At 49.3% G+C, this 27,956-nt stretch overlaps 1 protein-coding gene across 1 annotated transcript in view; it reads left to right on the top strand.

Annotated features, from left to right (window-relative positions):
* Positions 1 to 2,882: 2,882 nt before the first annotated feature.
* LOC144178995 (cytochrome P450 3A24-like) overlaps positions 2,883 to 27,956 on the top strand; it is a 47,145-nt gene continuing 22,071 nt past the window's right edge. The window contains exons 1-5 of the mRNA XM_077707156.1: positions 2,883 to 3,158; positions 6,464 to 6,600; positions 14,801 to 14,897; positions 23,338 to 23,390; positions 25,042 to 25,138. Of these exons, the coding sequence (XP_077563282.1) occupies positions 3,117 to 3,158; positions 6,464 to 6,600; positions 14,801 to 14,897; positions 23,338 to 23,390; positions 25,042 to 25,138 (426 nt within the window). The 5' untranslated portion in view covers positions 2,883 to 3,116. The remainder of the gene's footprint in view (positions 3,159 to 6,463; positions 6,601 to 14,800; positions 14,898 to 23,337; positions 23,391 to 25,041; positions 25,139 to 27,956) is intronic.

The following is a 27,956-nucleotide window of genomic DNA, read 5'->3' as shown; positions in this document are numbered from 1 at the left end:
CAACAATGACGAAATGAAGTTTGTTGCAAAATGTGGAATTTCCGTGGACAGTTTTTTAGACGTTTTGTTGTTTTACATGACGCATACATACGTGGGCTGGGAAGGTAAGACGTACGTCCAGAGATCGGGAGTATGCAATGGCTCGAAGATGGCACCCATATTGAGCAGCATTTTTTTGTCGAAGGTGGATAAGGCACTTGAGGTGGATTTGGACGGGCTTGTGCACAAACTGTACAGACATGTAGACAAGTGCTTGGTGTTAGTTCAATCCACTAACTTTGATTCGACGCGTGAGGAAGTGCTTGGGCGTGAGGAAGTGCTTTTCGAAAAAACAACCTTGTTGTTTAGGCACAGGGGCAGGACACAAATGGAGATTATGGAAGCTTGGAATATCAGTCGGAAGGGGTCGATGTGCGTGAGTCATCCTTCAGTCAGTCTGCAAGACGCAGAGTTGATGTTTCTGGGACGACACGCGCTGTGATAGCACATTATAGGCTGTATTTTTTGTGCCTCGGGTAGTTTTTATTGATAATCTCTGTGTCCGTCTTAATGAGTTGGAATATATCGGTTGGTCGCCCTATATATTTATGTTTCTTAATAAATGTTGCCAGTTGCTAGTAGCGCGTCTTCCTGCGTATTTCTTTTCTTGGTCAACGTCTTTATGCGCCTGTTTTCAAGATGTTATGGCAGTCAGTAATGTCATGCTGCGCGGCCTGAGCCGCCATCTATCCACGTTCTCTGCGGGGACGTCGAGTTGAGGGGGAGTCTGTGTCGTGTCAACGGACATCAGGTGCGGCATGATTAATTGTGGTTGTTGGATGATCCCGTGTGGGCTGCGCGTAGGACTTGCTTGTGGGAGCTCCGCCCTCAAGCGGACGGTCATTTGAAAGCACAATCACAGGTGAAAACACAATTTCTGGGTTTGATGGTGGCTCACGTGGGGAAGGAGCTTTCCGTTGTACTTGCTCGACACTGCATGCAAGAGTAGCTTCTGTTTTTTTCGGGCAAGCCCCTTACTACGCGTGATGCCGGGCGCAACATTTTGCACATCGGAGTTGGTCGCGCGAGGTACAATCCTTGTGTGGGTGGTCGCCAGGGCATATTTTGCAGCAAAGTTTTCCCCTGCAGTTCCTGGCGATGTGGCCGTGTTTCTGGCACTTGAAGCACTGTGTAGCAGATCCAGTGTACTCTTCTACGGGGAAGCTCATGAAGCCAAGAAACACTCCAGCTGCCAGAGGTGAATCTGGTTTGGACTCCAAGATGACTGAGCGTCGTCGGATCTCAGCAATGACTTGATTTTTAACTGACATGTAGATGACTAACCGACGGGCAGAGATCACACTTTGGTATCTAAGGTGCCTCATCATTGTACTTATCCTAGTGCCTTATCAGTGTACTTAAGGGGCACACCTAGGATTTTCGCGTACGTTGCCAAGTACTATCGTGGCACACGCACCTCGACTAGCACAGCAGCAAGGGAGTAGACATGTGAAATCGGTTCGCTGCCAGTAGGGATGACACGGTCACATACGTCTACCATCCTTGATGAGGCGATGTGTTAAAACGTTTTCTTGTGCCGTGGCCCCGAATTCTGAAGCCAATACGTTGGGGTTGGCTTTCCACAAACTATAACCTTCGGCTGGTTCAAAGACAACGGGAATCCCGGCGGCTCGCTTTTTCTTGTAAGTGACAAGGATAAAGCCACCTTGGTGCACTTCCATGTCAGTAGCATGAGAGAAAACGTTCCGATCTGTGGCCTCTTAGTCTCTTGGCAGACTTTTTTGAGCTGACAGGCTTTCCAGGTTATCCTCGGGAGTTGATTCATGTGAAACAACAGGAGTACCTTGGTGGGGTCCACTTGGAGCGGCCGGGTCCCGGTTGGTTCCATCCATTACGGCAGCATAAAGCGCAGGCGATGACGGTACATTGCTGAGCTGCAGGGTCAGCACGCAGCTTCGCTGAAGCCATTTGACACGGGTTCCCGCCCTTGAGAGGTCGCTGGGTGCTTGTAAGAAGGCAGAGCGAAGGATTTCAGTCACAGCAAAGGGGTACAAAGCGAAGAAAATCTCCAGGGCAGCAAGAACAACCAGCTGGTTGAGCCGATCTTCGTCTTCCTCCATCCTCATAAAAACCGCCCTCCTTCTCTTCAGCCGCGTGAGAGTTTCTTGTCTTGCACGCAGCGAAGAAACTGTTGGCTGGTAGAGGTAGAAAGCGTTGCTTTAATAAAAAAGGAAGGCATCTATGCACCATTTACCGTTTCTTTTCTTCTCTACTTGTTTTATAAAGTCACACTTCAGCGTGTAACCAGAAAAACGTTGTCGCGGCGCACCGAAAACTGTCAAAAATTTACTCCTCGTTCATCGAAGTGTGCCCGCCAGGCAGATTTAATTATAGTGAATGCTCACAGCAGTCCTTCACATTGCGGCGGGACATTGAGGGCACTAATGGAGCAAGCGTGCCAAAAGAGCGTAAATGTTGTCTCTTCGCCTCGCTGTATTGATGATTCATTTGGCAGCGGATTCCTACAGCTCGCACACCACTCAGGACCCGACTAAAAATTAATGCATAATGTCACATTACTTATGCTGCCACTAACCAAAAGTGGGTGATTTCTGAAACGTCTTTGAAAAAGAGAGTAGCGAATCTTTTGCTTAATCTTGCAAAGGATCGTTGGCCTCACTGAAGAGGTAGCGAACGACGTACGTCCCGCCCAGATGCAACCACCCATCACACACGTGCTTTGCCTTCATGTACGGAAAGAGAACCTTGAAAATTCTGTCCTCCTTTCCCTACATTCCCCCATGTGTGAGCTGGATGCCTCTCCCGGCCTTTTGGGTGGCTCTTGTGTTTACACAGCAGCGCGGAACAGGTGCGGATTGTTTGTCGCCGCATTTTATTTGGCCCTGACTTTGGGGCCATACCGCCACGCTCATTGAGTGCTCGCTGATAAACATTTTCCTTCTGCGTCTGCCGCGGTACTGCTGTGGGCAGTGCCTTCATCAGTGCGCTTTGTTCGTACCAGGGAGACGGTTCCCTCAGTAAAGATCTGCAGGGCAGACTCAACGCTTCGTGCAGCTTGTATCATCAAACATGACCTTATTTCTAGGCCTACCGGAATGGATTGTTCTCGCTGCGACAGTCTGCATCCTGCTGTATTTGTGAGTATCAGTCGGTGCGTTATACCTGAAACCTACGCTTATTATAAAACTCTCGTGGTTATTTTGTCGCGTTTTGTTTCCGTCTCCCATTTGCGCTTGGCTTTTTAAAGCAAAGCTTTCTACCTCTACCAGTCAACGGTTCCTTGGCGGCGTGCGGGACAGCAAACTCCTGACGGGGCTGAAGAGGGGAAGTGCGGTTTTTACTCGCGGAGCACAGTGTAGATGGCGTGGCGAACGCGCGATAATACCCAGCGTTCCATGTGCGCCGGCGAGCGCGATGGCGGGGACCATTCCGTCGGCTTTGTCGTCTGCTTGTGCGACGGTTGCTTTGGGCCTATTTTGGCGCAGCTTCGCGTCCATTGTGCGATTCCTTCGCACGGCTTGATTAACACGTTCAACAGCACCTCCTGGGCAACCCGGACCCGACGGAATTGAGTGGTCGTACTGCGAAGATACACTAAGAATTGGTTTGCAAGGCGGGAAAACAAAATGTAGAGACCACGTACAGACATCTGGCCGCTAGAGAAAAGCTACCAATTCGGTTGTGTTTTAACAGGTATTCCAAAGGCGAAAGGAGCAACGGGTTCTGGTAAATAGTGATTATAAGAGTTCCCTCAGCTTTCTTGCAATACTCAAACTTGCGGAACTACCTGATCAGAACTAACTGATCGGTATAAATGGGAATCAGTAAGCTCACCTGCCGAATTGTTTCGGTGTCTGCGCTTGTGTCGCGCGGTGGTCTAGCCCCAAGCTAGCACATCAGGATGGCTAGGTTCCGCTTTCCGGCCCTTTGAAAGACGCTCCTCTCCGTTTTCTTTCTGCCGACCCACGGCTTGGCTACAGCGATGGTGCCCGCCGCTCTAGCCCGGCCGTGGCCGACGCTGCTGCGTTCGGTATGCTGCCCCGTGAATTCCAGGTAACCGCTAGCCGAATCTCAGGTCTCGCTCTTTGTAGAGACGCCTGTGTGAATTAAGGTGACGTCGCATGGGCAATTGTTGTCGGTGTAGTTTAAAGCTTTGTTTTTCAACCACCTTCACAGCTTTGATTGGAGCCAATTGGAGATTGGAGCTAGTTTTTCTGGAACGATAAGCGTCTTTTTGTGACCCTCACGGTGACTGCGATGTTTATAATTTACAGATATTAATTTTGTTTCACTTCCATACTTCCCTTAAAATACTAGCTGCGTGGCTAAAAAATTAACCAAAAAATAAATACCGACAATTCGTTAAAGATATCTGCTCCTGGAGGAGTAAAGAAAAAAATGGTAGTGGCTTAGCTGAGCTATGCAAGGATATGCGTAACGTGAGCTAAGGTTCAGCTGGTTATTCTTAGCTTTCTTGGTTGTCTAGGATTGGCTTGATTGCATGCTTTCTGCTGCTTCCATGACACACTCACGGTATACGCATTATGTGACTCATGTATATTTATCAAGCAGCTCCGGCGCAGTGTCATCAATCGCCCCATAGCTAAGCTGGTTCCACAGGCGCAAGCAGGTTTTGCTGCGACGCACGAGCCATCGATTCCACACCCGGCAACCCCTCGCATGATCCTCAATTGGACCGGCTGCCACGTGCGGAACGGAGGTCTGTGAAGGCACTGGACGAGTGGCGTGTGCGAGAGACGCCGGGCAGCGAGCAACGTCCTGTGCGCCGTGTGACGTCACTGCTCCTCGCGCATGCGCAGCACGGCTGTCCAGGAGCCACGCGAAACTGCTCAACCTCGGCCAGTGTAGCTCACGCTACAAAAACGCATATCTACTTGGAGGTGTCTGGCTTCAGAGAGCGGACCATGTACAAAACGGGGTGCATTGCTGCTCACCAGATGAGCAGTGCTTGCTTCTAGGGCTTTATTCCTTTACGTTTTTTTAGCAGTGCATTTATTTTATCTGTTCACATACTCCATGCACTGAGTATATCAATGTTATTTCTATATAAATAAAATTCAGTTGAGAGTCAGGGGCACTATTGCCATCTAGGTTTCTCCCCGTCTAAGTTACTCTGTTGAACCACAAACAACTCAGCAAGGCAATGTCCGGGTCCATTTGAAAGTTAAGCGCCCACTATGTCACTAGTCCTTGTATGCCCACTCATTCCTGCCCCACACCATAACTGACTGTAAGAATTCGCCCTCGCATATAGCGACCCAAACAGACATCACTAAATTTCAAGAGTTGCTTCGGATATTTTGATGCGTTGGATTACATTGTTCCTTCAAATGTATTGTTGTGCACCCGTGCTCTTCTCTTTTTCGCCGTTCTTCCCTTCTCTGCATTTAACTGTATTTCACTAGTTCCGTGGAGCAATTTTCTTGTCATCTGTAAGTGCCTTCTTGCGCAAGCGCAAATCATTTATTTGTTCAAATAATTTTTCCGAAAATACACTGCTCCTGCCATATTTTGATGTACCGAGAGAGAGAGAGAGAGAGAGAGAGAGAGAGAGAGAGAGAGAGAGAGAGAGAGAGTAAACTTTATTCCCTTTGCCAGTTGTGTAGCTTAGTCGTCGGCCGTGAGCCCTTGGGCTCTGGCAGCGTCTTCAGCCAGCTGGATGGCCAAGACTTGATCTTCCGGGCTGGAGCTAAGCAGCACGGTCTCCCACTGCTCACCGTTAGTGATCGTGCATCCATTGGTGATCACCTGCGGATACTGCCATAACATGTGCGCCAGGTCCGCTCGTTCCTGACATCTATGACACTTGGGGGAGTAGCGCCCTGGGTAGCAATAGCTATACACTAGGGGATTCGGGTACGAGTGGGCCTGTAGCCGTCGCCAGACCACCGAATGCCGTTTACTGAGGGATGGGTGCGCGGGTGGGAAGGGAGCCCATCCTAAACGGTAATGACCAATAATATCACTGTACGACAGCAGCCTGTCCCTGCCTGACATTGGGACGAGTTCCGCATCGGAAGGGCCATCCGCTCGGTCGGCAAAGCTTCGAGCGGCTTCGTGCGCAGACTCGTTCCCTGCAAGGCCAGAGTGGGCGGGGGTCCAAAATAAGTTGATCTTGCCTGTCTGGTTTTCGAGATGGAGACCAGAAATGAGGATTGCGGACGCCTCCCTTGATATGTGTCCTCGTGAGAAATTTAGAATTGCTCATTTGGAGTCGCTGATGATTGTCTTGATTTTTGTGGAGGCAACCATGGCTAAAGCAATGGCTGCTGTAAAATATCATCACGAAGGCGCTCGAAGACGAAGAGCAAGAAGACTGCTCCTTCGCGCGAGTGCGTGCTACTTCAACTTCTTCCATAAACGTTTTTTGTTCCATGCCGTCACTGGTCTCGCTCGTCTGAACAAATGGTGCCGTGACCAGGATACTACCTCCACGCCAACAACGGACGTCTATCTGCGACTGAGCAGCAGAGAAGGAAACGGCGGCGGAGCAGCGGACCGATCTGTATCGTGCGACGAGACCGGTGTGGCCAGCAAAGGCATCGGAACGGCTAACAAGTAAGGCGTCATTATAAACCGCAGAGAAATGAGCAAAGAAGTGATAACAAAGAAAAGGAAGGCGCTTCGCTGCCAGATCACGCAGCTTATCAACGCAGCCGAGCAGCAAGTTAATGAAGCAGCCAGCAGAGAACAGCTACTCGCGACTCAGGTGCAGATCAAAGGGATAAGCGAAAGCCTCAAGAGTGCCAATGAGCAAATGGAGAAATATCTGACTGAAGAAACCGCCGATGCCGAAATTCAAAGAGTAATAGAGTATGACATGAAAATAACCGCAATTTTGTCTACCATCGAGTTTAGAACTAGAGAGCCTGTAGAAATGGAATTAAATAGCAGCGCAAGGCAGGCGGTAGCCCCAAGTACCGCTCAAGACGCAATGGAGCTAGTTAAACTGCCCGAGCTGGAAATGATAAAGTTTGGCGGAAGAGCTTTGGAGTGGCACCGCTTCTGGGCTCAGTATGAGTCAGCAGTTCACCTCAGACCTACCATGTCGAAGGGACAAAAATCCAATTATTTGTTAGCATCTCTCACCGGTAAAGCAGCGGCTGCCATAGAAGGGCTCCAGTATTCCGCAGAGGACAATTACGATGAAGCGATAAAATACCTGCAAGAAACGTTCGGAAATCGAGAACAATCGGTGGAGCTGCACATGACTGATCTGTTGAACTTAGAGAAAGTAAGTTCGGCACATGAAACGGACGATCTCCGCAGGCTTGTGCAGAGAGTACAGATCAACACATTGGCACTGAAATCACTTAAGGAGGAACCCGAGAGTTACGCACCGATGTTGTTGCCAGTGTTGAAAAGAGCGATTCCATCGGAGTTATCAGTCCAGTTCAAGTCCAAAGAAGCCATAAGGAGCAGCTCAGCCACGGAAGTTAGCGCGCAAAACCACTCAACGGGAAAAGAGTACGCTGAAACGTTGGACAGGCTGATGACATTTCTACGGGAGCAGTTATGCTTTCGGGAACAAACACGGCGTGAACAGGAGAAGACAGCTACGAAAGCCAGAGATAGCATCCGCAATCTGCGCACAATTTCCAACTTCTACAGTTCAGCGGATAGAATCTGTATTTTCTGCGAGCAGAAAAACCATTCGACTGAGGACTGTCGTAAGAGCATTCCAATGACCGAAAAGAAGGTCATTCTCACAGAGAATATAGCATGCTTCAGGTGCACCCGACCGAATCACACTGCACGGATCTGTAGAGCACGCGTAAACTGCAAGCAATGCAAGGGACGACATCCTACGTCTGTGTGTAGAACAGTGCGACACAAAAAGACGGTGCAGGTTGAAGCATAGCAAGCGAAGGCGACGACGTCTACTCTGCACGCTACTTAAGCTATACAGCATGGTTCTGTGCTTTTGCAGACGGCGGTGGCATGGATAGGGGGACACACGTCTGGCCGACATTGACGTTTGCTGTTGGACAGCGGAAGTCAGCGGTCATTCATTGAAACTGGATTGGCAAAAGAAATTGGCACCAAAGTAATAAAACAGGAAAGGCTAACAATCGGTTCATTCGGAAGAGACGAGAAAATCAAGTACGTGGACGTAGTTCAAGTGACTATAGCACCCCGAGACAAGCAAACAGAAACAGTAATCGAAGCTCTGCAGGTTCGCGTGATTTCGCACAGTAAGCTTCTTTCTCCCAATCAAAACATCAAAGAAAAAATGGAACAACTGCAGCTACGAGTAGCGGACGACAGGATGAAGACGACAGCCACAGATGCGATAGGACTACTAGTTGGCTCCGATTATATTGGGAATTTCTTACTGGTAGAACACATCGACTTGAAAGTAAACTGATGGCAGTTGAAATGACCTTAGCTTGGGTAGTGCAAGGTCCTTCGGAGAAAAGTAAAACGAGACTAACGCAAACCCAATCAGTTATGGTTCTGAAAGTTGAAGCTGCGGAAACAGAACTTCAACAAGACCTACAGAAGTTATGGAGCCTGGAATCAATTGGCACAACAAAACACAGTTGCAATAATACAGAAAGCGAAATAGTAGAAGAATTCCAGCGGAAGATAGAGCACCGAAATGGGGGCTATCAAGTCAGCTTGCCGTGGAAGGAGAGCGTTAATATGGAAACCAACAAGGAAAACTCCAAGAAAAGAATATTACAACTGACAAAAAGGTTAAAGACGGACGGCAACAGCTACACGACGGACAAGCGAAAACACACAGAGTAGATGTTGAAGAAGAATGGAGAAGTCGATGCCGACTCGCAAGACCTTGGTGGAAAAGATGGCATCAAGAGTACATAAAAGAAATAGGAGCGACTGTCAACAGGCCTGATGTCGTCGGTCGACACTGTAGTTTCCCGCTTTTCGGACTTGCGCAAGCCGCAGGGGCCCGAAAGTTCGGTGATGGTAAAACTGCCCTACTTAGTGCCGGTGACCCAGTACCAAATACCTTTACTGCGTACTGTGCATTAGATGATGCAAACAAGAAGAAACGAAAAAAAGTCGAAAAAGAAAAAAAAGTCTGCGAAAGGAGCCAAGAAATCTAAGAAGAAAAGCAAGAAATCAAAGAAGAAAAGTAAGAAGTCAAAGAAAAAAAGAAAGAAGTCAAGCAAAAGCAAGAAATCTAAGAAAAAGAAGTCTGGAAAGAAATACAAAAAAAAGAAATTTGAAGAAACACAAGACCAAAAAAGGGCAAATCTAAAAAAACGCAAGAAGAAAAGTTCGAAAAGTAAGTTCGAGGAAAAATCTGAGGATGAGGGGGGTAGCCTGTCTTTGTCGCCATCGTCAGCATCTGGCCCGCAGTCAGGTGCCGAAACAGTTCCCGAAAAACAGGCTCCGTCTCCGTCCACAACCACAGCTATTACTGGAGCCACGCTAAACCACTGCCCGCAGGATATGTGGTGCTAATTGAAGACCGGGGCCCAAGGACGTTTTGGAAAATGTGCCGAATTGAGAAAACCTACCCTGGACGCGACGGAGTGACAAGGGCTTGCCTCCTTCGGACGGGAAACAAAGAACTTCTCAGAAGATCGGCGAATCACATCTATCCCTTGGAGGGATGCTTCAAATGACCCGCCAAAACGCAGCGCGATTCAAGTTGGCCTGGCGGGAAGCTGCTAATATATCACCATGAAGGCGCTCGAAGACGAAGAGCAAGAAGACTGGTCCTTCGCGCGAGTGCGTGCTACTTCAACTTCTTCATTAAAGGTGTTGTGCCACCAAATTTTAAGTCTGTAAAAAGCCTGCTGTAGGCTTCCTCTGCATGCAACGACCCTCAACACGAAGTGCTGGGTGCAGCAAGCGCTTAATATATATTTTAATTCGCTTCTAAAAATTACCTAAATGCTCTTCTGGAAATCAGGACCCATCGCTAGCGCCACTAACCATGACGTCAGTGTATTGCCAGCGCAGCAAAGTTTGTGACGTCATACAACGCTAGCGACTCGAGCGACGTGAACGTGAACTCCAGTTACCACAGTTTGTTTGGTCGCTTGGTCGTATCGACACACTATACCGATACGACAGCGACGCCGACGAGTCGTTAAAACATCGGCCAACTGACCGCGTTGTCACACCACGCCGACGGCGACACAAACACGTCGGCCGATGGAAAGTCGCCGTAGTGTGACTGACTCGCCGACCGAAGACGCCAACAAAACCGGTCGCCTGACTGGTCGCACGACGCGTCGTCAATCGACCGAGAAGCGAAAACTGCGCCCCGACAACATTCGTGCCGCAATGAACGCGGCTCTATTTTGTTAGTTTCTGGAGGGTAATAAACTCAGTAAGTTCCATGAAGCCCATACAACTCAACACTAGCGCTAATGCGATCCGTATTTTGGCGTTCGACGCTTCGGCCGTGATCTTCGGCGACGCCGCTACCCCGGAATGCGTGTGCGATCGGCTCGCCTGTAGAAAATATAAGGTCAGTTTCGTGCAGAAGAACAGTTACGTAGGGTAATTTGGGTAATAAGGGATCAGTATCGGCAAAGGTTTTTAACGTAAAACGTAAAACCAAAGTACGGCAAGCACTATCCCTTCAGTGCAAAATCGCAGTCGCAGCCGGGCACACTTATTTTTGCGAGCGCTTTCGCAGAAGAGCAGAGTTGATGGCGATAAGCTGTCGCGGGGGCTTCGCGGAACCTTGCTGCGCAAGCGCTATTTAAAAAATGTGAGTTTACAAGCCAGGAATTCTGTAAACTAGCTAGTAAACACCGACGTACGACTCCAAGGATGGGCCTCCATCTAGTACACCGGCTATATCGCGGAGCGAAATCGTTTGTTCGCTGGCTCAGTGGTCTCGCGCGTTCCGCCCATCCGGTCAACGTTGCCGGTTCGATTCGCGGCGGAGGCAGCTTTTTTTTTTTTTTTTTTTGAGCGTTTTTTTAGCATTTTTATGGTTTGCAAATCCATGGTTTTCATTTGTCTGCATCCGAGGATGCAGACAAAGAATCCGCGTCGGAGCTGTCGCGGCTTGACGTGACGAGTCGGCGTGTTTACTTCCGTGGTGAAGCACGTATGTGGGGGAGCAGACGCCGCAGTAAAGTCGCAACGTACCGCAGCGCCGCCGTGGCAGAACCTCCTCGCAACACTTTGACGTCACTGCTTGAATCGGCGCCCAGAAACCGAAACCGAATCCTGTTCACATGAATCGTGCGATAATAAATTTTTCACTCAGAATATGTGCGTGTGAGAGCATGTATCATGCTTTCTAACGAATTATAAAACGTTTGCAACAAAGAATGCACAAGCAACAAATTTGGTGGCACAACACCTTTAAACGTTTTTTGTTCCATGCCGTCACTGGTCTCGCTCGTCTGAACAGCTGCCTCTTCTCCAACCACCGAGTCTCTCGCGTGGATAGAGCAGGAGGCGATGGTGTTGCCCTGATTGTTGACCACCGCTATGGCCATTGCCTCGCGATCACCGTAATCAGCCGCGTCCGCATAGGCAACGTTCTCGACTTTCGCAAAGCGTCTTTGCAGTGCACGGGCTCTTGCCTCTCGCCGCTCCTTGTTATGAGTAGGATGCATATTGCGCGGGAGCGGAGGGACCTGAATATTTTCCTGTATTGTTGACGGGATCGCGAAACTAGTAGGCGCACTGTGGGGGGTGAGCTATACCCATCGAGTCGAGTATGTGGCACCCCGTTGTGCTTTAGGTCAGCCGTACGGGTTGCCCTAGCCGTTGAGCCTCGATGAGTTCGTCCAGACTATTTGTCATGCCCAGGGCCTCAAATCGCTCGGTGGACGTGTCTAGTGGGAGACCGATGGCCCACTTGTAGGCTCTGTGGAGGAGAGTGTCTATTTTAATTGCCTCTGCCCGCTGTAAGCGGAGGTACGGAGTGGCGTACGTCACCCGACCTATTACAAAGGCCTGTACGAGGCGTAGGAGGTTGGCTTCTTTCATTCCGTGGTTGAGACCAGCTATCCTGAATATTAGCCTGGTTGTTTGGTGCACAACTTTTCCGAGCGCTAGCAAGAATTCGGAATTGTGTCCATTCTCTTGTATTCGAAGCCAAAGAACGCGAATACTCGAGACGATGGGGATGCGGTGTGAACTGGCGGCAAAAAGTTGTACTGAAGGGGGAGTGGAAGTAGATTTCCTCCCTCTACTGGTGGGATGGTAGATTAGAAGCTCTGATTTTTCGGGTGAGCAGCTGAGGCCCCGGGGTGTAACGTATTTTTCGACTGTGTTTATGGCTTGCTGGAGAGTGTCCTCAATGTGATCGTCACTACCGCCACACACCCACAGTGTTACATCCTCGGCGTAAAGACTATGCTGGAGCTCTTCTATGCTATTGAGGAGATTGGGCAGTCCGATCATTGCCACGTTGAAAAGGAAGGGGAAAATAACCGAGCCCTAGGGGGTTCCCCTACTGCCTAGGTGAATTTTGTCTGCTTTAAGTCCGCCAATAGTGATAGTTGCTGTTCGATCGGTGAGGAAGTTGCGAATGTAGTTGTACACCCTCCTTCCTATCCCAAGGTTGTTGAGATTCTCTAGGATTGCCGAATGTTTGACGTTATCGAAGGCTTCAACGAGGTCGAGCCCGAGGACGGCACGAGTATCTGTTGACGAGGAGCGCGCTCCGTCAATAACGTCGTGTTTCAGTCGAAGCATCACATCCTGTGTCGAGAGTTTGGGGCAGAAGCCAATCATGGTGTGTGGGTATAAAGAATTTTTTTCTATGTAGTCGTTGATCCTGTTTAGGAAGACATGCTCCAGGAGTTTTCCTACAGAAGAGGTGAGGGAAATTGGACAAAGGTTTTCAATTTGGAGCTTTTTTTCGGGTTTAGGGATGCTGGTTACGTTGGCCGTTTTCCATTGAGCGGGAATGTCGCCGGCCCGCGTCCCAACACACCTTAAAGTAGCGCGTGAGAGTCTCGATGGAGTCGTCATCTAGGTTGCGGAGTATCTTATTTGTTATGCCGTCCGGCCCCGGCGCTGAGCCGATCTGGAGGGCCGCAACGGCATCCAGTACCTCGCTTAAAGGAGCACTGACACCACTTTTCGCCGTTAATATTGTTGGACAGTTCGCTTCCTTCACTCAACAGAATACCCTGGGTGAAATATGAGCGGCCTGCGACGCGAAGGACATAGTTTAATTGGATCTCCTTTATCGCGCCGACGGAGCAGCGCTCGGAGCGACACTCAGCAAATGGAAATCAGCGTGACATCATCCAGTGATAGCCAAAAGAAGTGACGCGGCAGCACTCGTCAAAAGCTCGTGAAGTCAATTCATGCACGCGGCCCCACGAGCGGCGAGCGGCCGCAACACCCTCTCAAGCGGGCGCCGGTGACGTCCGCACAAAGCGGTGAGGTCAGGCAGGGAGTCTGTCATATGCGCCGTTCGGGATGAAAGCGCGGTAATTTGAAACAAACGATTTTCAGGCCGTTCAATGTAATTAACCATCGCGCGCTGAAGTATTTGAAGTGCTGTTTCAGGTTGGCCAGACCATTAAGCATCGATAAAAGCAATAAAAGTGTAACATAAAATTTTCGTGTCAGTGCTCTTTTAAGGTGATAGGACTGTCGAGGAAGGCGTTATCACTGCCCGAGTAAGGGGGGAGCGTTTCGGTAGCCGAAGGGGCAATGTAGAGATCCAGAAGGGCCTGGAGAATCTGTTTGTTGGTTCCATTAAATTTGTGGAGGACAACATTTAGATTGTGTCGTTGCGTGGTCTTACTTTTGTCAGGGTCTATTAGACAAGTTAACGCATGATCCGCCATGTCTTAGCCATCCCGATCTCTTTCTCCATGGGATCACAAGCCGCGTGCCAATTTTGTCGCAAGAGATGCTGAATAGTCTTTGATTTCCCTGTCAAGTCGGGCAAGCCGACCACGCAGGTTGCGATTTAGTTTATATTGGCTGAGTCGATGTCTCAGACTGTTCTTGGCCTCCCACATGTGAAGAAGCCGTGCGTCTGCTTGAAACAGGCCTGCCTCTGCGGGTCGAGGTGTTGATGTACCGAAGTTTTCTTTTTTCGTTCATTTCTATCTTGCTTCTTCTTTTCTTTTTTTTCTATTGAACCGAAGTTTCGTTTTTCGTTCTTTTCTATCTTTTTTTTCTATTACTGTTTTCAACATATGTGTATTATCAGTGTGTTTATGAACCCCCCCCCCCATGTAATACCTTCCATTGAGGGCCTTAGCGGTACTATGAAATTATTAAATACATTAATAATTAATATTTAAGAGGGAACTTTCCACCTTGTGATGGCAAACTGGTTGTGTATGTTAGGCGTCCCTATTAGAATTATCATTGCCAGGATCGGCCGTTTGTGTAATATTTTTATTACCTGATTTTCCTTTCGTGTAAATATTTTTATGTACCACAGGATTGCTTCTGCGGGCCACTACGTTACGCGTTGTTTTTGTGTACTTATTCTAGGAGGTATGTCGCCAGTCTTTGACAATTGCACCTTCTAGGGTTATTAATTCTGTAACAATGTTTATTGCAATAATAACTTGACTATAAAACTGAAACTGAAACTTCCGTACAGCAAAATGTTCGATTGCGACGGCTCCCGGATAAAGATCGGGCTGCCAAGACAAAAAGTATAGCTTTGAGACTGCGCAAAAGTTGTGCCACGCTAATCAATAAGCAGTGAGAAATTCGCGATATCGTCATATTTTCTGCTTGAATATTCACGACAGGGAAAAAACAGAAGCGAAAACAATGTTTTGTTGAAAGTTGCGGTGTTTGTTCTGTTACTCTGTTACTCTTCCAGGTATGTCTCAAGGAGGCGGAATTTCTGGAAGGACCAAAATGTTACATCGGAGCCCTTCGGTCTCGTTTTCGGCCGTACATTGAAGCTAATGCTCCGTGTAAGTGTTTGACCGGATGACTAATTCTTATGTCACCCACAGGCCTTTATTATTTAAAATAAAATGCTAAGTCGTACGAGCAATTATTTTCTCTGTTTATGTACGCGCAAGTACCATTTGTTTGTTTAAGAAGTAAAGTGCCCTGTACTTATTTGAATTTCAGCAATATACGATATGCGCGAAATCGGCTCAGTGTTTTTACCCCATTCCTCAGTAGGTAAAAGATTTCGACTTATTTCAAGAGCTTAGAGACAGTTTAGCGATCTTGTCGCCGTCTTTCAGGGCAAAAGCTATAACACTCCAGGCACAAACCCAGGAAACGCCTCGTTCCTGGTAACTTCAATCTGACCTTCTAGCTCAGCCAAGGTCAAGCCAGCGCGTCACGCGGTTGTGGAGTGGAAAAGTCTAATCGCTTGTTCGCTCCAAAGAAGGAGGGTACGGAGAGCGGAAAAGATGAAAGTGTATAAAGATGCCTGCCTTGAAGAAACGATGCAAGGAGGAGCTAGCTGCATTCAAGTTCACTGCGTGATCGCGCTTGACGTTAGGCTGCACCGAGCAGCATCCTTTTAATGTCTTTCGGTGCAATTGTGTGCGCGTTGGCTGCGCGTTCTCGGCGTGAAATCTGAGAGGTCAAGCGACGGGCTTGACTTAACCACATTCAACCACGCCAAATTTTTATTCGTTTCCGCTTCAACGCAGAAATTTAAAATTTTCAACATTTGTTTATCTGTTTACAAGAAGTCTAGAGCTTAAGAACACGAGTTCAGGTAAAAGGACACACGGCGCGACGCCCAATTATGGGCAGCCCTATAAACTACCGCAGTGACATTACTGTGGATTCCAACGTTGGATGGTTCAACCCTTATGAATTCTTATTAACAGCAGAACTGTTTAGGCCGACATACATCCGTATGTCGTATACAGAAAACTCCGAAGGCTGAAAAAAAGTTTGGCTAGGGAGGTCCCGGAAATCGAACAGAGGATTTTTACGTCGCGAAACCGGCAACCTAACCACAGGGCCACCCCAGAGACCTGGGGGGTATGGGTTAGCAGCGGTGAAGAACAATAACGTGAGTAGACAATTGGAAAGAAAAGAAAAATTTCCCGTGGTCGGAATCGAACCCGACTTCTTCGCATTATGAAACCGGCGTGTATACGATTGAGCAATCATCGTTTTTTTTTACCGTTTTTCAAAACACACATCACGTCAAGGGTAGATTAAAAACCGTCTGCCATGCTTTGGCTGACGGAAAAACTTAAAATAAACATCAAAAGTACACAGTTCTTCCAAAACTGGCAGCCATTCGTGGTCAGGGTCTTGTAGCTTGTGGATCTCGTACAGCATGGTTATACTTTGTGCAAAGTACTTGCTCACAGTGAGCGCTTCAGGATCAGCATGGCGTACGGCCATCCTCGACCTCCAAATGGCATGCAGGCCTAGGGCCATGATAAGATCGTACGGCACACTGCTATCACTTTGTACAGACAGAAACCGTATACCATCTGGTGAAACGGGCAGGTCTTTCTTTAAAGTCCTTTGCAAGACATCCCAGAAAAAAATGGCGTCCCAGCACTCCGTGAAAACATGCTCAACTGTTTCTGGCTTTCCACATAATGTGCAATTTGTTGGCCAGGGAACAAACAACCCTTTTTCTTCCATCCAAGTTTTAACAGGGAGGGTGTTGGTGTGCAACTTAAAGAAAAATGTTTTCACGGACGCTGGGACAGCCATTTTCTTTACCCGAGATAAAACATTCTGACCAAGAACAGAGCTGTATAACGATCGATACAGGGGTACCGGAAATAGCATTTCTTTCAAATTCTTGGTGAGCATCCTCCTCGATACGGTTGATAGGTATTCGAGGGAAAACCGCACAGAAAGAAACTTGACCGAATCCACTACCTGCCTCATGTAGCCTTTGATTGTTCCACATCTTTCATTCGCAGAGGAGACAATAAACATGGGCAATGAACTGGCTAGTGATCTTTGCATTAAAGTTCGTAGAAAGGGTTCTTTCGAGTCTCGCAAAAACAAAAACCGGTTGACAAGCTGTCTGACATAAATGTGACATAGGCCGACACCACCTTCCCTCACCCGTCGAAAGAGATTAGTTCTACTACAGCGCTCCCACACCGATGACCATATGAAGACAGCAAACACACGATGTATTCTCTGAACATGAACTCTAGAACAGTGAAGGACTTGTAACACGTACCACAGTTTGGCTAAAAGAAAAAGATTGCAGACTGTGGCACGAGCAAAAACCGACAATGCGCGACCACCCCACTTTGTTGTCTTTTCACGCAACCTTGCTGTTTCCCCTTCCCAGTACTCGTCGTTTTTGAGCAATCATCGCATTCCGGGAGTACAGCATTTTGTTTGGGTTCTTAGCGCTGGCGTTGGTCTTGGCCGTGGGTTCTAGTGCATGCTAACGTGTTTCTCTTTTGGAGGAGTGTGAAAGCCTGCGAACGAAGTCATCCTGTCCTGCCAGTCATGGACAACTTTCTGAGCAATTTCAAAAACAAATGGGAAGTAATGACATATGGAGCGGAAACTTGGCGCCTTTCTAAACTACTTGAATGCAAACTTAGGTCGGCTCTGCGGGCCATGGAGCGAATAATGATCGGAGTAATACTTAAAGACACTAAAAGAGCTCCGTGAATCAGGGAGAAAATCGGAGTAGAAGATATCAGAGTTCAAAGAAAGAAAAAAATGGGTGGTTTAGCTTTGGTTAAGCCAAGTTGATAGCGAAAGCTTCACTGCGCCGACTAGACCCATTATCGATGTGCGGCCGAAGTACGGTTTCGCCATAATATACATACATGTTTGCAACGAATCCACTGTTTATTCATCGTCTTTTCTTTTTTTTTTCGCCTCACGCGTTGATTAAGTTAGTCGGCGGTATCTTAGCCTTCAACCCAGCGTCCCGGCTAATTGTGGTACTAGCGCCAAATCCTGCCCTGGCGAGCAAAAGTGAGTTGTAATTGCCATAGCAACGCCACCGTCATTTTGAGCTTAGAGGAGTAATAACAATGCTACTTTTTCTAGTTTCGGTTCTATTATTGCGCTCCTAGAGGCTTCTCTCCGGCGCGACTGGGGGCGCGCATGCGCGATAACGGTCACCGCAGTTGCTGCTTGCGCATGGCGAGCAGCGAGGCCGACGCGCGTCTCATGTAGCGGGCGATTTCTCGTTTGTGCTCGATGGGCTCCCTCGGACATTACGGTGCTGCAAAAGGGACGCCAAGAACACCAGGGTGAATCGTAACGCGAAGACTCTTTGAGTGCTGTTAGCAAAAGGTGAGAACGTCGTTCGTATGCCGTACGTGAAGCTGAGCTGAAGGATAGGACTTGTGTCGTGCGTGTGCTGTGCTTGAAGACTGACAACCTTGTCTGTGTTGCATTGGTCATCGGTGTTTCTCGCCGCCCGTTGCGTTCGCGCACGTAACGCGAATAAAGTGTTTAAGTGATATTCGAGCTGGCGTCGTTACTGCTCAAGCGGCGTGGCTTCGTGCCGTCGGAGAGAGACTTGCCCGTTGGAGGCAGCGGGGTGGCGGCGGCGGTTGCCGGGTAGTAACGTTGGCCGGGTGGGAATTGGGGGGACACGTGGAGGGGGGAAGGAATCCAACCGATCCAACCGGCATGAGAGGGGAGAGCATTACCTCTCCCCCACGCAAGTTGCGCGCCCTCGCGTTGTTGCCATGGCAATTATAACGCCTTCAAGGCCAACCTGGCGGTGGCGTTGCTAGGGCAACAACAACGCAGTAATGTTTCCCCAGGCTCACCAGGGGAGAATACGCCGCATGAGTCGCAATTAGCCCGGACGCTGGGTTGAAGGCTAGGAGTCCGCCTCCTGGTAATAATTGTCATGGCAACACCGCGTGGAGGAGCAGACCGGGGGGGATAAGGAAGAGGGAAGGGCTGATCCTTTCGTCCCCTCGCTTCTCCCGCTCTGGTGCTGGCCCCACACCCTTTGCGCCACCCGCTACGCCTCGCCGACACCAGCGCGCAGCCATGCAGACGTACATGCTGCAGCTCGGGCAGTAACACGGCAGCCTAAATAACACTTCAACACTTTATTCATGTTACGAAAATGCGTCCGATTGGATTGGAAAAACTACTTTGGGGCCTGCGAATGAAGTCCTATTGCTAGGTCTTCACGACTTGGCCGGAGTCGTCACCGCAGATGTAGCCAACCCGGCTAGGGGTCCTCCGCTCCCCGTCACCGGGTCGCCGGGGTCCTCCTGACTGGCCAGCGCCACGATGACTCGCTGGACAGCCTGTAGTTGAAGATTTTGGTCTTCAGTTCGCACCGCCTCCTCGAAGGCAGGTGGCATCGTTCTTGTGTTTGATTCGTCCGGGTATGCGAGGCGATCCCAGACGATGTGCTCGAGTCTTGCTGGAGCTTTGCGACACACCCGACAGGTGGCATCAGGGTATGTCTCCGGGTACATCTTGTGCTTTAGGTAGGGGCTCGGGACCGTCCAAGCTGCGCCAAAATGCGTCCGAGCACAGCCGCAATGTGCGACGGTAAACACTGATGTAGCACTACACGGCAGAGCAAAAGTTGACATCAAACACGGTACACGTAGTTGTACACTATTGTTCAGATTGACTTCACGCTTTACCAACGAGTATCTCACCTTTTTCTAACACGAAGCGAAATCACTTCTTGCTGCGATTACTCTCTGCGCATGGGGCAGAGACAAATCCGCTCTTCTGGGGTCTTCACAACTCCGACACAATATTTATACTATGCTACGACACGCGCGCGAGCCCCGCGGCTTCTCAGCGCTCCGCTGTCGCTGTTGCTCCGGCAGCCACGGCAGCTGCGACGACCGTTATCCCGTTGTCGCGCATGCGCACCTGAAGTGGTGCAGGGACAGGCAGAGAGGGAAAACAGTGAGATGAGGAGTGTTTTGCTTCCCCCGCGCCGCTGCGACTTGGAGCGGGTAAATCAAAGACGAAGTAGTAAAAAATTCCCCCGCACCTCCCCGAAGGGAATCGTGCAGAAATGCGAATGCATTGGGTGCACCGATGAGTGTGTTGCGAGTAATGGCGTAATTAATGACGAGAGTGTGAACGTAATCATTTATTCATCAGCACCTGTTTGTGTTATCGTTGTACCTGACGGCCACAATCACTGCCTTGTGATCGCTGAAGTGCACGGTCAAAGGGTCTTTGAGAAGCATACGCGCGTCACAGTTTCGCGTAAAGACCAGATCAATGCAACTCCCGTGAATGGTAGTGGGGCACGTGTCGAAGCCGGCAGAGAGACAATACATAGAGTGCCTGGTCTGCATGTACTCGACCAGCCACTCGCCACTCTTCTTGTGCACGTCAACGTTGAAGTCGCCAACCAAGACCAGCACCTGTTTGTGTTATCGTTGTACCTGACGGCCACAATCACTACCTTGTGATCGCTAAAGTGCACGGTCAAAGGGTCTTTGAGAAGCATACGCGCGTCACAGTTCCGCGTAAAGACCAGATCAATGCAACTCCCGTGAATGGTAGTGGGGCACGTGTCGAAGCTGGCAGAGAGACAATGCATAGAGTGCCTGGTCTGCATGTACTCGACCAGCCACTCGCCACTCTTCTTGCGCACGTCAACGTTGAAGTCGCCAACCAAGACCAGCACCTGTTTGTGTTATCGTTGTACCTGACGGCCACAATCACTACCTTGTGATCGCTAAAGTGCACGGTCAAAGGGTCTTTGAGAAGCATACGCGCGTCACAGTTCCGCGTAAAGACCAGATCAATGCAACTCCCGTGAATGGTAGTGGGGCACGTGTCGAAGCTGGCAGAGAGACAATGCATAGAGTGCCTGGTCTGCATGTACTCGACCAGCCACTCGCCACTCTTCTTGCGCACGTCAACGTTGAAGTCGCCAACCAAGACTATGGGGTCAAAGGGTTTGGAGCGCACGCGCACACTTTCCATAGCCGCGTCCAGCTGCGCGGCAACGGCGTCTCGAGCGAGGTTGGGCGCGAGGTACACGGTCACCACAAAGACTCCGTCTCCGGTGTAGGCAAGGGTGTACAAGTCCTTGTACGGAGACGTGTCTCGAACGGGAGACGTGGCAACGGCGTGCGATATCAAGTTCCCATTCACGTTAGACACGAGACTAACACCGCAGTACTCGCCGTCCTTGCCGCTTCGAGCAAACTAGTACAGCTCGCTTCAAGCGCATGCGTTCGGCATTGAGCGCGGAGAGATAACACCTGCGGGTGCACGCCGACGGAGCACGACAACCCCCGACTAAGAAATGCATTCGCATTTACGACGACGACGACGACGAAGGCAGAACTACGAGGCGCGCGCTCACGTGCACTCGCGCTGGAGGAATGCAGGCGCACGCCGCTCGATGGACGCAAGACAACCCCCGACTAATAAATGCATTCGCATTTAAAAGTAACCTCAGACTGTTTAAGCCTCGCGGCTGTATGAACGACCACAGCTGGATGTTCGTCTTCCTCCATCGCACGCGGTTCTGCGCCGCACGTGGCCTCCTGGCGTTCCCTTCGTGGCGAGCGCTTAATTATCACTGCGGTGGCGGCTCCTCTCGGGTATCGCGCACGTCTACGTTCTCTCCTGGTCTATCTCTCCCCTGCCGGCTATCTGTCCCGGCGATCGTGGCGCTGCTCCTCGCTTGGCGCTCAGCTGGGTGGCGACATAGATACCGCGCATGTCTCTGTTCCCTCCTCGCCTATCTCTTCCGTGTCACCTATCTCTCCCCGCCATCGGGCTGCTGCTCCGTGCCGGGCGCTTGCGGAAGGGGGTGTGTTTTGACCTCTAGCTCTGAAGGTCAAAACTGGTCACCCCGCGAAGACTGGTCGAGCTAGCGTAGTGAAACTTTCACTACAAAAGAAATGGACCTAGGCTGGCTACGTTATTAGGTGAAATAACAAACAGTGGACTACCAATGCCACAGAGTGTACACCGAGAAACGGGTCTAGAAAATACAGGAAGTCCGATTACTTCATTTAGGGAAGAAATAAGGACATTCACACGCAAAGAATGGACTCAAGAAGCGCAGAACGGGGGCGGTTGGAGGTCGATGGGAGAGGCCTTTGTCCTGCAGCGGACGTAGTGGGCTATTGCTGATGGTGATGATGCACTAGCAGGGTCTCCGACGAAAGGAGAGGGGTGCCTGCTCTGCTGTATCTTCAGCCTTGCACCACAAGTCCAAACTGCGCCATTTTTTTCATAATAAATCAGGTTAAATACCAAAATTTTGCCATGGCAGGTCTGGACGCGCTCATGGGCTCTGCGCTCGCTCGCTCGCTCACGCAAAGCTTGTGCAGGGGAACATTGCTTGAAATCCGCCAAACTTTGCTCTGACGGTTTGCAAGAGAGTTGTCTCCGCCGACGTCCCTGAAGCGTAGAGGAGGATAGGGCTTGAAAAATAGCCTTTTGTAACAGACTCTTTGCGTGCAAAACGTGAGAAACGGGCTGGTAATATTCAGTACGCGCAACACCTTATTTCCAGAATTAAGCATGGTAAATTTGGTACGTTTGTACCCTTTACTACCCCATGGGTCTTTTAAAGTCACCAGTCCTAAGCTGACGACGTAAAAAGTTGCAGGTTTTCTGTCAAGAGGACGCACCAAATGTCGTGAGCCTAAACATGTATACTTATTGATGTCTAGATTGGAATAACTTGCAACTTTTTGAAGGGCTGTTACCGCTTTCGGGAAGTTACGTTCCCGTGCATTCACTAACGGTGGCTGTGTCGGAAGTTTAAATTTGAGCCGCCCATGTGTATGGGAATACGAGGATTTTAAAATACGCTACAGGTTTAATTAATTGTTAGCGAGCCTCTGTGTGGGCTACACAGCGAGAGAGAGAGATAGAGAGTGTGTGTGTCTGCGTGTTGACGTGCGCTTGCGCGTGGGGGTGTGTGGGGGGTGTGGGTTGGGGGGCTTTTCAGAGACCCGTCGTGGTGGCTTAGTAGTAAAGGCTTTGCGCTGCTGAGCACGAGGACGCGGGTTCGATTCCCGGCCGCGGCGGCGACGTTTCTGATGGCGGCGAAAAGCAAAAAACGCCCGTGTGCACGAGATTTCGGCGCACGTTAAAGATCCCCAGGTGGGGAAAATTAATGCGGAGCCCTCCACTACGGCGCGCCTCATCGCCTGTGTTGCGTTGGCGCGTTAAACCTTACAATTAATCTATAAAATTGCGAATGTCTGTGAATTATTACTGTGAATTTATGCATTCTGTATATGTCTGTGTGCATTTACTCCTGGTGATGACGTAGACCGCCAGTACGATAACGTGATAAGTTTTGATGTTTTTAATTCGGTTGTCTAATAATACGTAGCCGCTTTAAATGTTCAAGGGCCTCATATTGTATTTTAGTTACAATATTCTCTTATGTCGACAGAAGGATCTTTCTATTCCTAGGTGAGGAAATTCACATCTGCTTTCGCCTTCTGATTTCAGCCTATTCATGAATTGGACACTGCAAGGTACAAGAAATATGGCAAGCTCTTCGGGTGAGTGGCACCACCGCTGTGCCTAAGAGTGAGACACTTGGGGACAGCCGCAGTGTGATATATTGCAATTTTTCTGTCAGTAAATAACATGTTAAGCCTCCACTAGCAGTTAGTAACACAAGCGATAGGTTTGTTATATTGTCTCTAATTATAAGGACTGAAGACTAGATTGTCGTGTGATAACCGCTCTCCAAAGAGCAATAATAAATATGTAACTGAACTAAAATATTCGTAAACTATGACATACTTTCGTGATAATTAACGTAATTTAACAGAGGTCACCCGGTCAGTATCAAAATGTTAATATGTTGTGAATATTTTGGCGGGGCCCGTTGCGATCATCTTTGCGCGATCTTGTGAGGGGGCCCGCTGCATGAACAGTTTCGCGTACAAGTGAAATCGGTGACCTGCGGGCAGCGTGCTCTCTTTTGACGAAAATAATTCTTTAAAGCGAAAGTTTTCTTCGGGGGGCCGATGGGGTCTCGTCAAAAAACTAATGCAGTTCCACATAGACTGGTTCGACGGCCGAAAAGCTCCGATAAGATATCTGGCCCAACGGCGCGTGCGTGAAACCGGGCTGCTATTGTGTCAAAACGGGTACTTGAAAATTGCGAAAACTGAACGGTTCTTGATGAGACAATACAATGCATCGATAATGAAGAAAATGTACAGTGGTATACATATATCTCATAAACCACGTAGTGGATTACATTAGGATCATTCGTGGATGCGTTTACTTAGCGCGTGCAACCTTCGTATGGGTTCGTTCATCGTTTGCGATGTGGCTCTTTGAAGGTTTGACGATCGATTCGACGCACTTTGAAGGAAAGTTGGACGCACTCTCAGCGAAAGTTTTGACGCACTTCTCGCGCAGTTTCGGTGTCAGAAAGCTTTCGTGCTTCTCTAAACTTTCTATAGGAAGGGATGATATAATTTTGAGACACCGTTGCACTCGCTGCTCCATCGAAAATTCTCTTAAGGCAATGTCGACGTTACGAACGTTACGAATCCAGTATAAAACCGTTACAAGCCCACGGGACTGCAAAAAACGCGCACGGTGTTCAGCAGTCGCGCAGTTTACCGGTAACGTTGGTGAAAAACGATAGTCCCCCTATTGATGACTGGCCTTGCAAAAGGAGAGCACTTGTGGTGGTTGGAATCGATACCGGGTAAATAGGCTGGTTGACAGAAGCAGAGCCAATCCGGCTGTCACAGACGGTAGACGCTCTGACTGTCGCGGGGCCCGCAGTTCGCACGAAAAAATTGTTACAATAACCGTTTCGAGCAAATGCAGCGATATCCATTAGAGCTCGTGCGTACCGTAAGCAACCTCCTTTGAAGAGTGGTCAACGCTGCTCAAATAATACGTCGAGATAGGAGGCGGGAAGGAAATTGCTGTTGGCCTGTTCGGCGTGGGAACTTAGTTCTTCTCGCCGGAGACATCCTGTGTTCGCTCTCAGCAATGTTTTTAAATTGTCTTTCACGTGATCTCCGGTGTAAAGCACACTCCTAGAATACCTTTTGAAGTACATCCGTCGTTTCAGTTTGAGCAGTTTTCTGCCTCCGGTGGAATTGGGAACAATAATGGCTCTGTGTCATGGAATCCTATCGCTTAGATTATGATTGCTTCCGTGTCTGTTTTCCTTGGCAGCGGCTTCGAAACAGGAAATGTCGTTCTGTTCGTCGCTGACCCGGAGTTAGTGAAGCAGGTTATGGTCAAAGATTTCCCATCATTGCCCAACAGAAGGGTAAGTACACACTTTTTGGTGTGCAAGATTGTAATATCAAGCAAGGAGTTGCCGTTTCTTTCTTGCATTTCATAGTTCCTTACATATCAACATTTGGCAGGACAACAAATGCATAGGAAACACAAAAAAGCTAATTGTGCCCAACTTGTCTTTTTTAGTATAGCAATCGGATTATCGGATATCTGTCTGATTAAATATTTTGCACATCTTTATTTCTGTATTCAACATGCTATTGTCTACCTACACGGGCTAGTGGGACGCTGTGTGATTGGGTATAAGATTCCTGCACTTAAGTCTGAATCTGGGATCAAGGGTCCTCTTTATCGATAAAAATACAGCTAATTTGCAAATGCAGACATTTGCTGAATTGCTCTGTTTTCCGGAATATGGCATTCGCGGACACCACTGCGGTTTCACTGGATAGGTGCAACCATACTACGAGGGCCACCTTAGACAAAGCAGCCTTCCCTCACCGGCTGAAGAATAGCTGCAATGGCACACGTAGGTGTGCCATTGCAGCCACTTTGTGAACCAAAGTGAATAACTTCGGGGACAATGATAGAAGTTGACGAAAGGAGCGTCCACTCGGCGCTGCCTGTTTATTGACACCGACGCAATGTGCACAAGTGCGCGCCTTACCACAACACCACCAGTACATCCAAAAATCAAAGCGACAAAGTTCCAATCCTCTCACATTTCTTCCACTCACGCATTGGAACTTTTACTCCTTCGATCCTCTTCTCACAAATCACTTGCTCAGTGGTTCGGTTCCCCGAGTGAGCAGGTTCACCAGTAATATCTCTGGCTGATTTGAGTGACAGACAGACAGACAGACAGACAGACAGACAGACAGACAGACAGACAGACAGACAGACAGACAGACAGACAGACAGACAGACGAACGGACAGACAGACAGACGAACAGACAGACGGACGGACGGACGGACGGACGGAGAGACAAAAAAATTGGCCCAGCTCGGTGTGGGAGGCTGGAGAAACAGCAGAGCTGGCGGCCCCTCTCTCTTCGTCATAGGCCCGGCTGTTGCAGCTGACATGGATTTCCGAACTAGGCGAAAATTCTCCATGCATCACCACGATCATTTTGTCTGGATCTTCCACATCGCACCCAAACTTGGCCGCGTTACCACGCTCTAGAACCCGCAGCGACCAGCTTCGCGAACTCGGCGTATGTAGCGCGAAGCCGGTTTGCCTACGGGCGGGACCCAGGCTAGATTTCGACAACGGGAAGCGTTTTTTCCTTGGTTCGCCTCTTTTTGTTTCATGCGGCGGCGATATTTTAATCGTCTTTGTTGCGCTTAATTTGGAGGGTCAGGTCAGCACTTTTTTTCGTTCTTTTATTATTTATTTCTAACCCCCCGAACCCATGTGTGAATTAGCCTTCCCGTCTCGTAATGAGGCGGCCTAGGAAGGCGAAATGGAGTGGTTTTTCCACCCCATGGGCGCCAGATTCGTTGTTAGGTTTATTCATTTTTGCCGCTTCAAAATGAACCCATTTGACTCTAATATTTGTAAAAATTTCTATTTCGCCTTTTTTCCTTGTTTGCATTGGGCACTGCGTGCCAACACAACCTTTTTCTTTCCAATTGAATTCACATGTTATTGTTACCCGCTGCGGATAACCCCGTACCCCTCGTGTCTTTGTGGTGGCCCAGTGGTCAGGTTGCCGGTTTCCGGTTTCACGGTTTCACGTTCCCGGGTTGGATTCACGGGACCTCCCTAACGACTTTTCGCTCTTGAAGCGCGCACTCCTAGCACCTGCTTGTGGGCTCCTTGCCTCCTCGCCAATCTTCCTCACACTTCTTGTCCTAGCATTTCACCCCCTCCCCTTCGCCGACGATGATACTATTACGTGGCGGCAGGACAAGATGAGACGAACAATGCGAAGGGGTGAAGCGAACTACTTACTGTTATGAATGGGCCAAGGACCACGCAGGTGGAGACGAACGCTGTTTAACACTTTGACGCTATATTTCACAAGATGAACAACAAGCACACGACGGGAACATAAGATGCGATGGGGAAAGCACAACACAGTCTGCAGGTACACAATATACTCTGGCAGTTCGAGAGGTCTGAGGACAATGCCCGGTAGCGATTAGGCTCACATTCTGTCGCGATGCGTTTCTGGCGGCTCAACAGCAGGCACGGCAGCGCCCGACAGCCAGAACGGAGTGTCAGCAATTGGTGCACCAGTACCACGATGACGGTGCGTGGACAGACGCGCTCTCGAACCTTGACAACGGGTGGCAACGGTCTTGTTTCAGGTGGCCCGTGGACCAGGCGTCCCACGGTGTTGTTTCCCACGAACCGCGCCCTGTTCCGCCGCTTGCCTTAGAGCCGTCGTCGTTCGAGCCCTCGCGATCCCGACACCGCGCGGCTGATCTTCCTCGTCGTCGTTGCTGCATATCCTGCTGGCTCAATGGCGCGGTCAACCCCTCGCGTGGCCATTCATCACACTTACATTATAGCGGCCATGACAAAACCTGCGCAAGGTGGGCGTCAGGCACTTCGTCGTCGTAATCATCGTTCTTGAATGAAGGAGCTATGAGGCATGGCCCACCGGAGTCACATAACAGCAGTTTTCTTGTAAGGCTCCCCGGCGGGACTAACAGCATAAACAACTCCCCTGTTAAAAATAAAAAAATTTGTAGTGGGTTAGCTCTGTTATGCCAGGATATACGTAGCGTGAGCTAAGGTTCACAAGCCAGACCAGTCCCGTCCAGTCCGGCCGTCCAGTTCAGTCCAGTCCAATTCAGTCTCCACCCATATTTCTACCCCCTCCACTTCCTTTTCTTTA

This window comes from Haemaphysalis longicornis, unplaced genomic scaffold (assembly GCF_048455015.1).
Source record: "Haemaphysalis longicornis isolate Haplotype H1 unplaced genomic scaffold, Haemaphysalis longicornis Haplotype H1 scaffold_4, whole genome shotgun sequence".
Classification (NCBI taxonomy): Eukaryota; Metazoa; Arthropoda; class Arachnida; order Ixodida; family Ixodidae; genus Haemaphysalis; species Haemaphysalis longicornis.
This window is presented reverse-complemented; position numbering and strand designations above follow the sequence as displayed.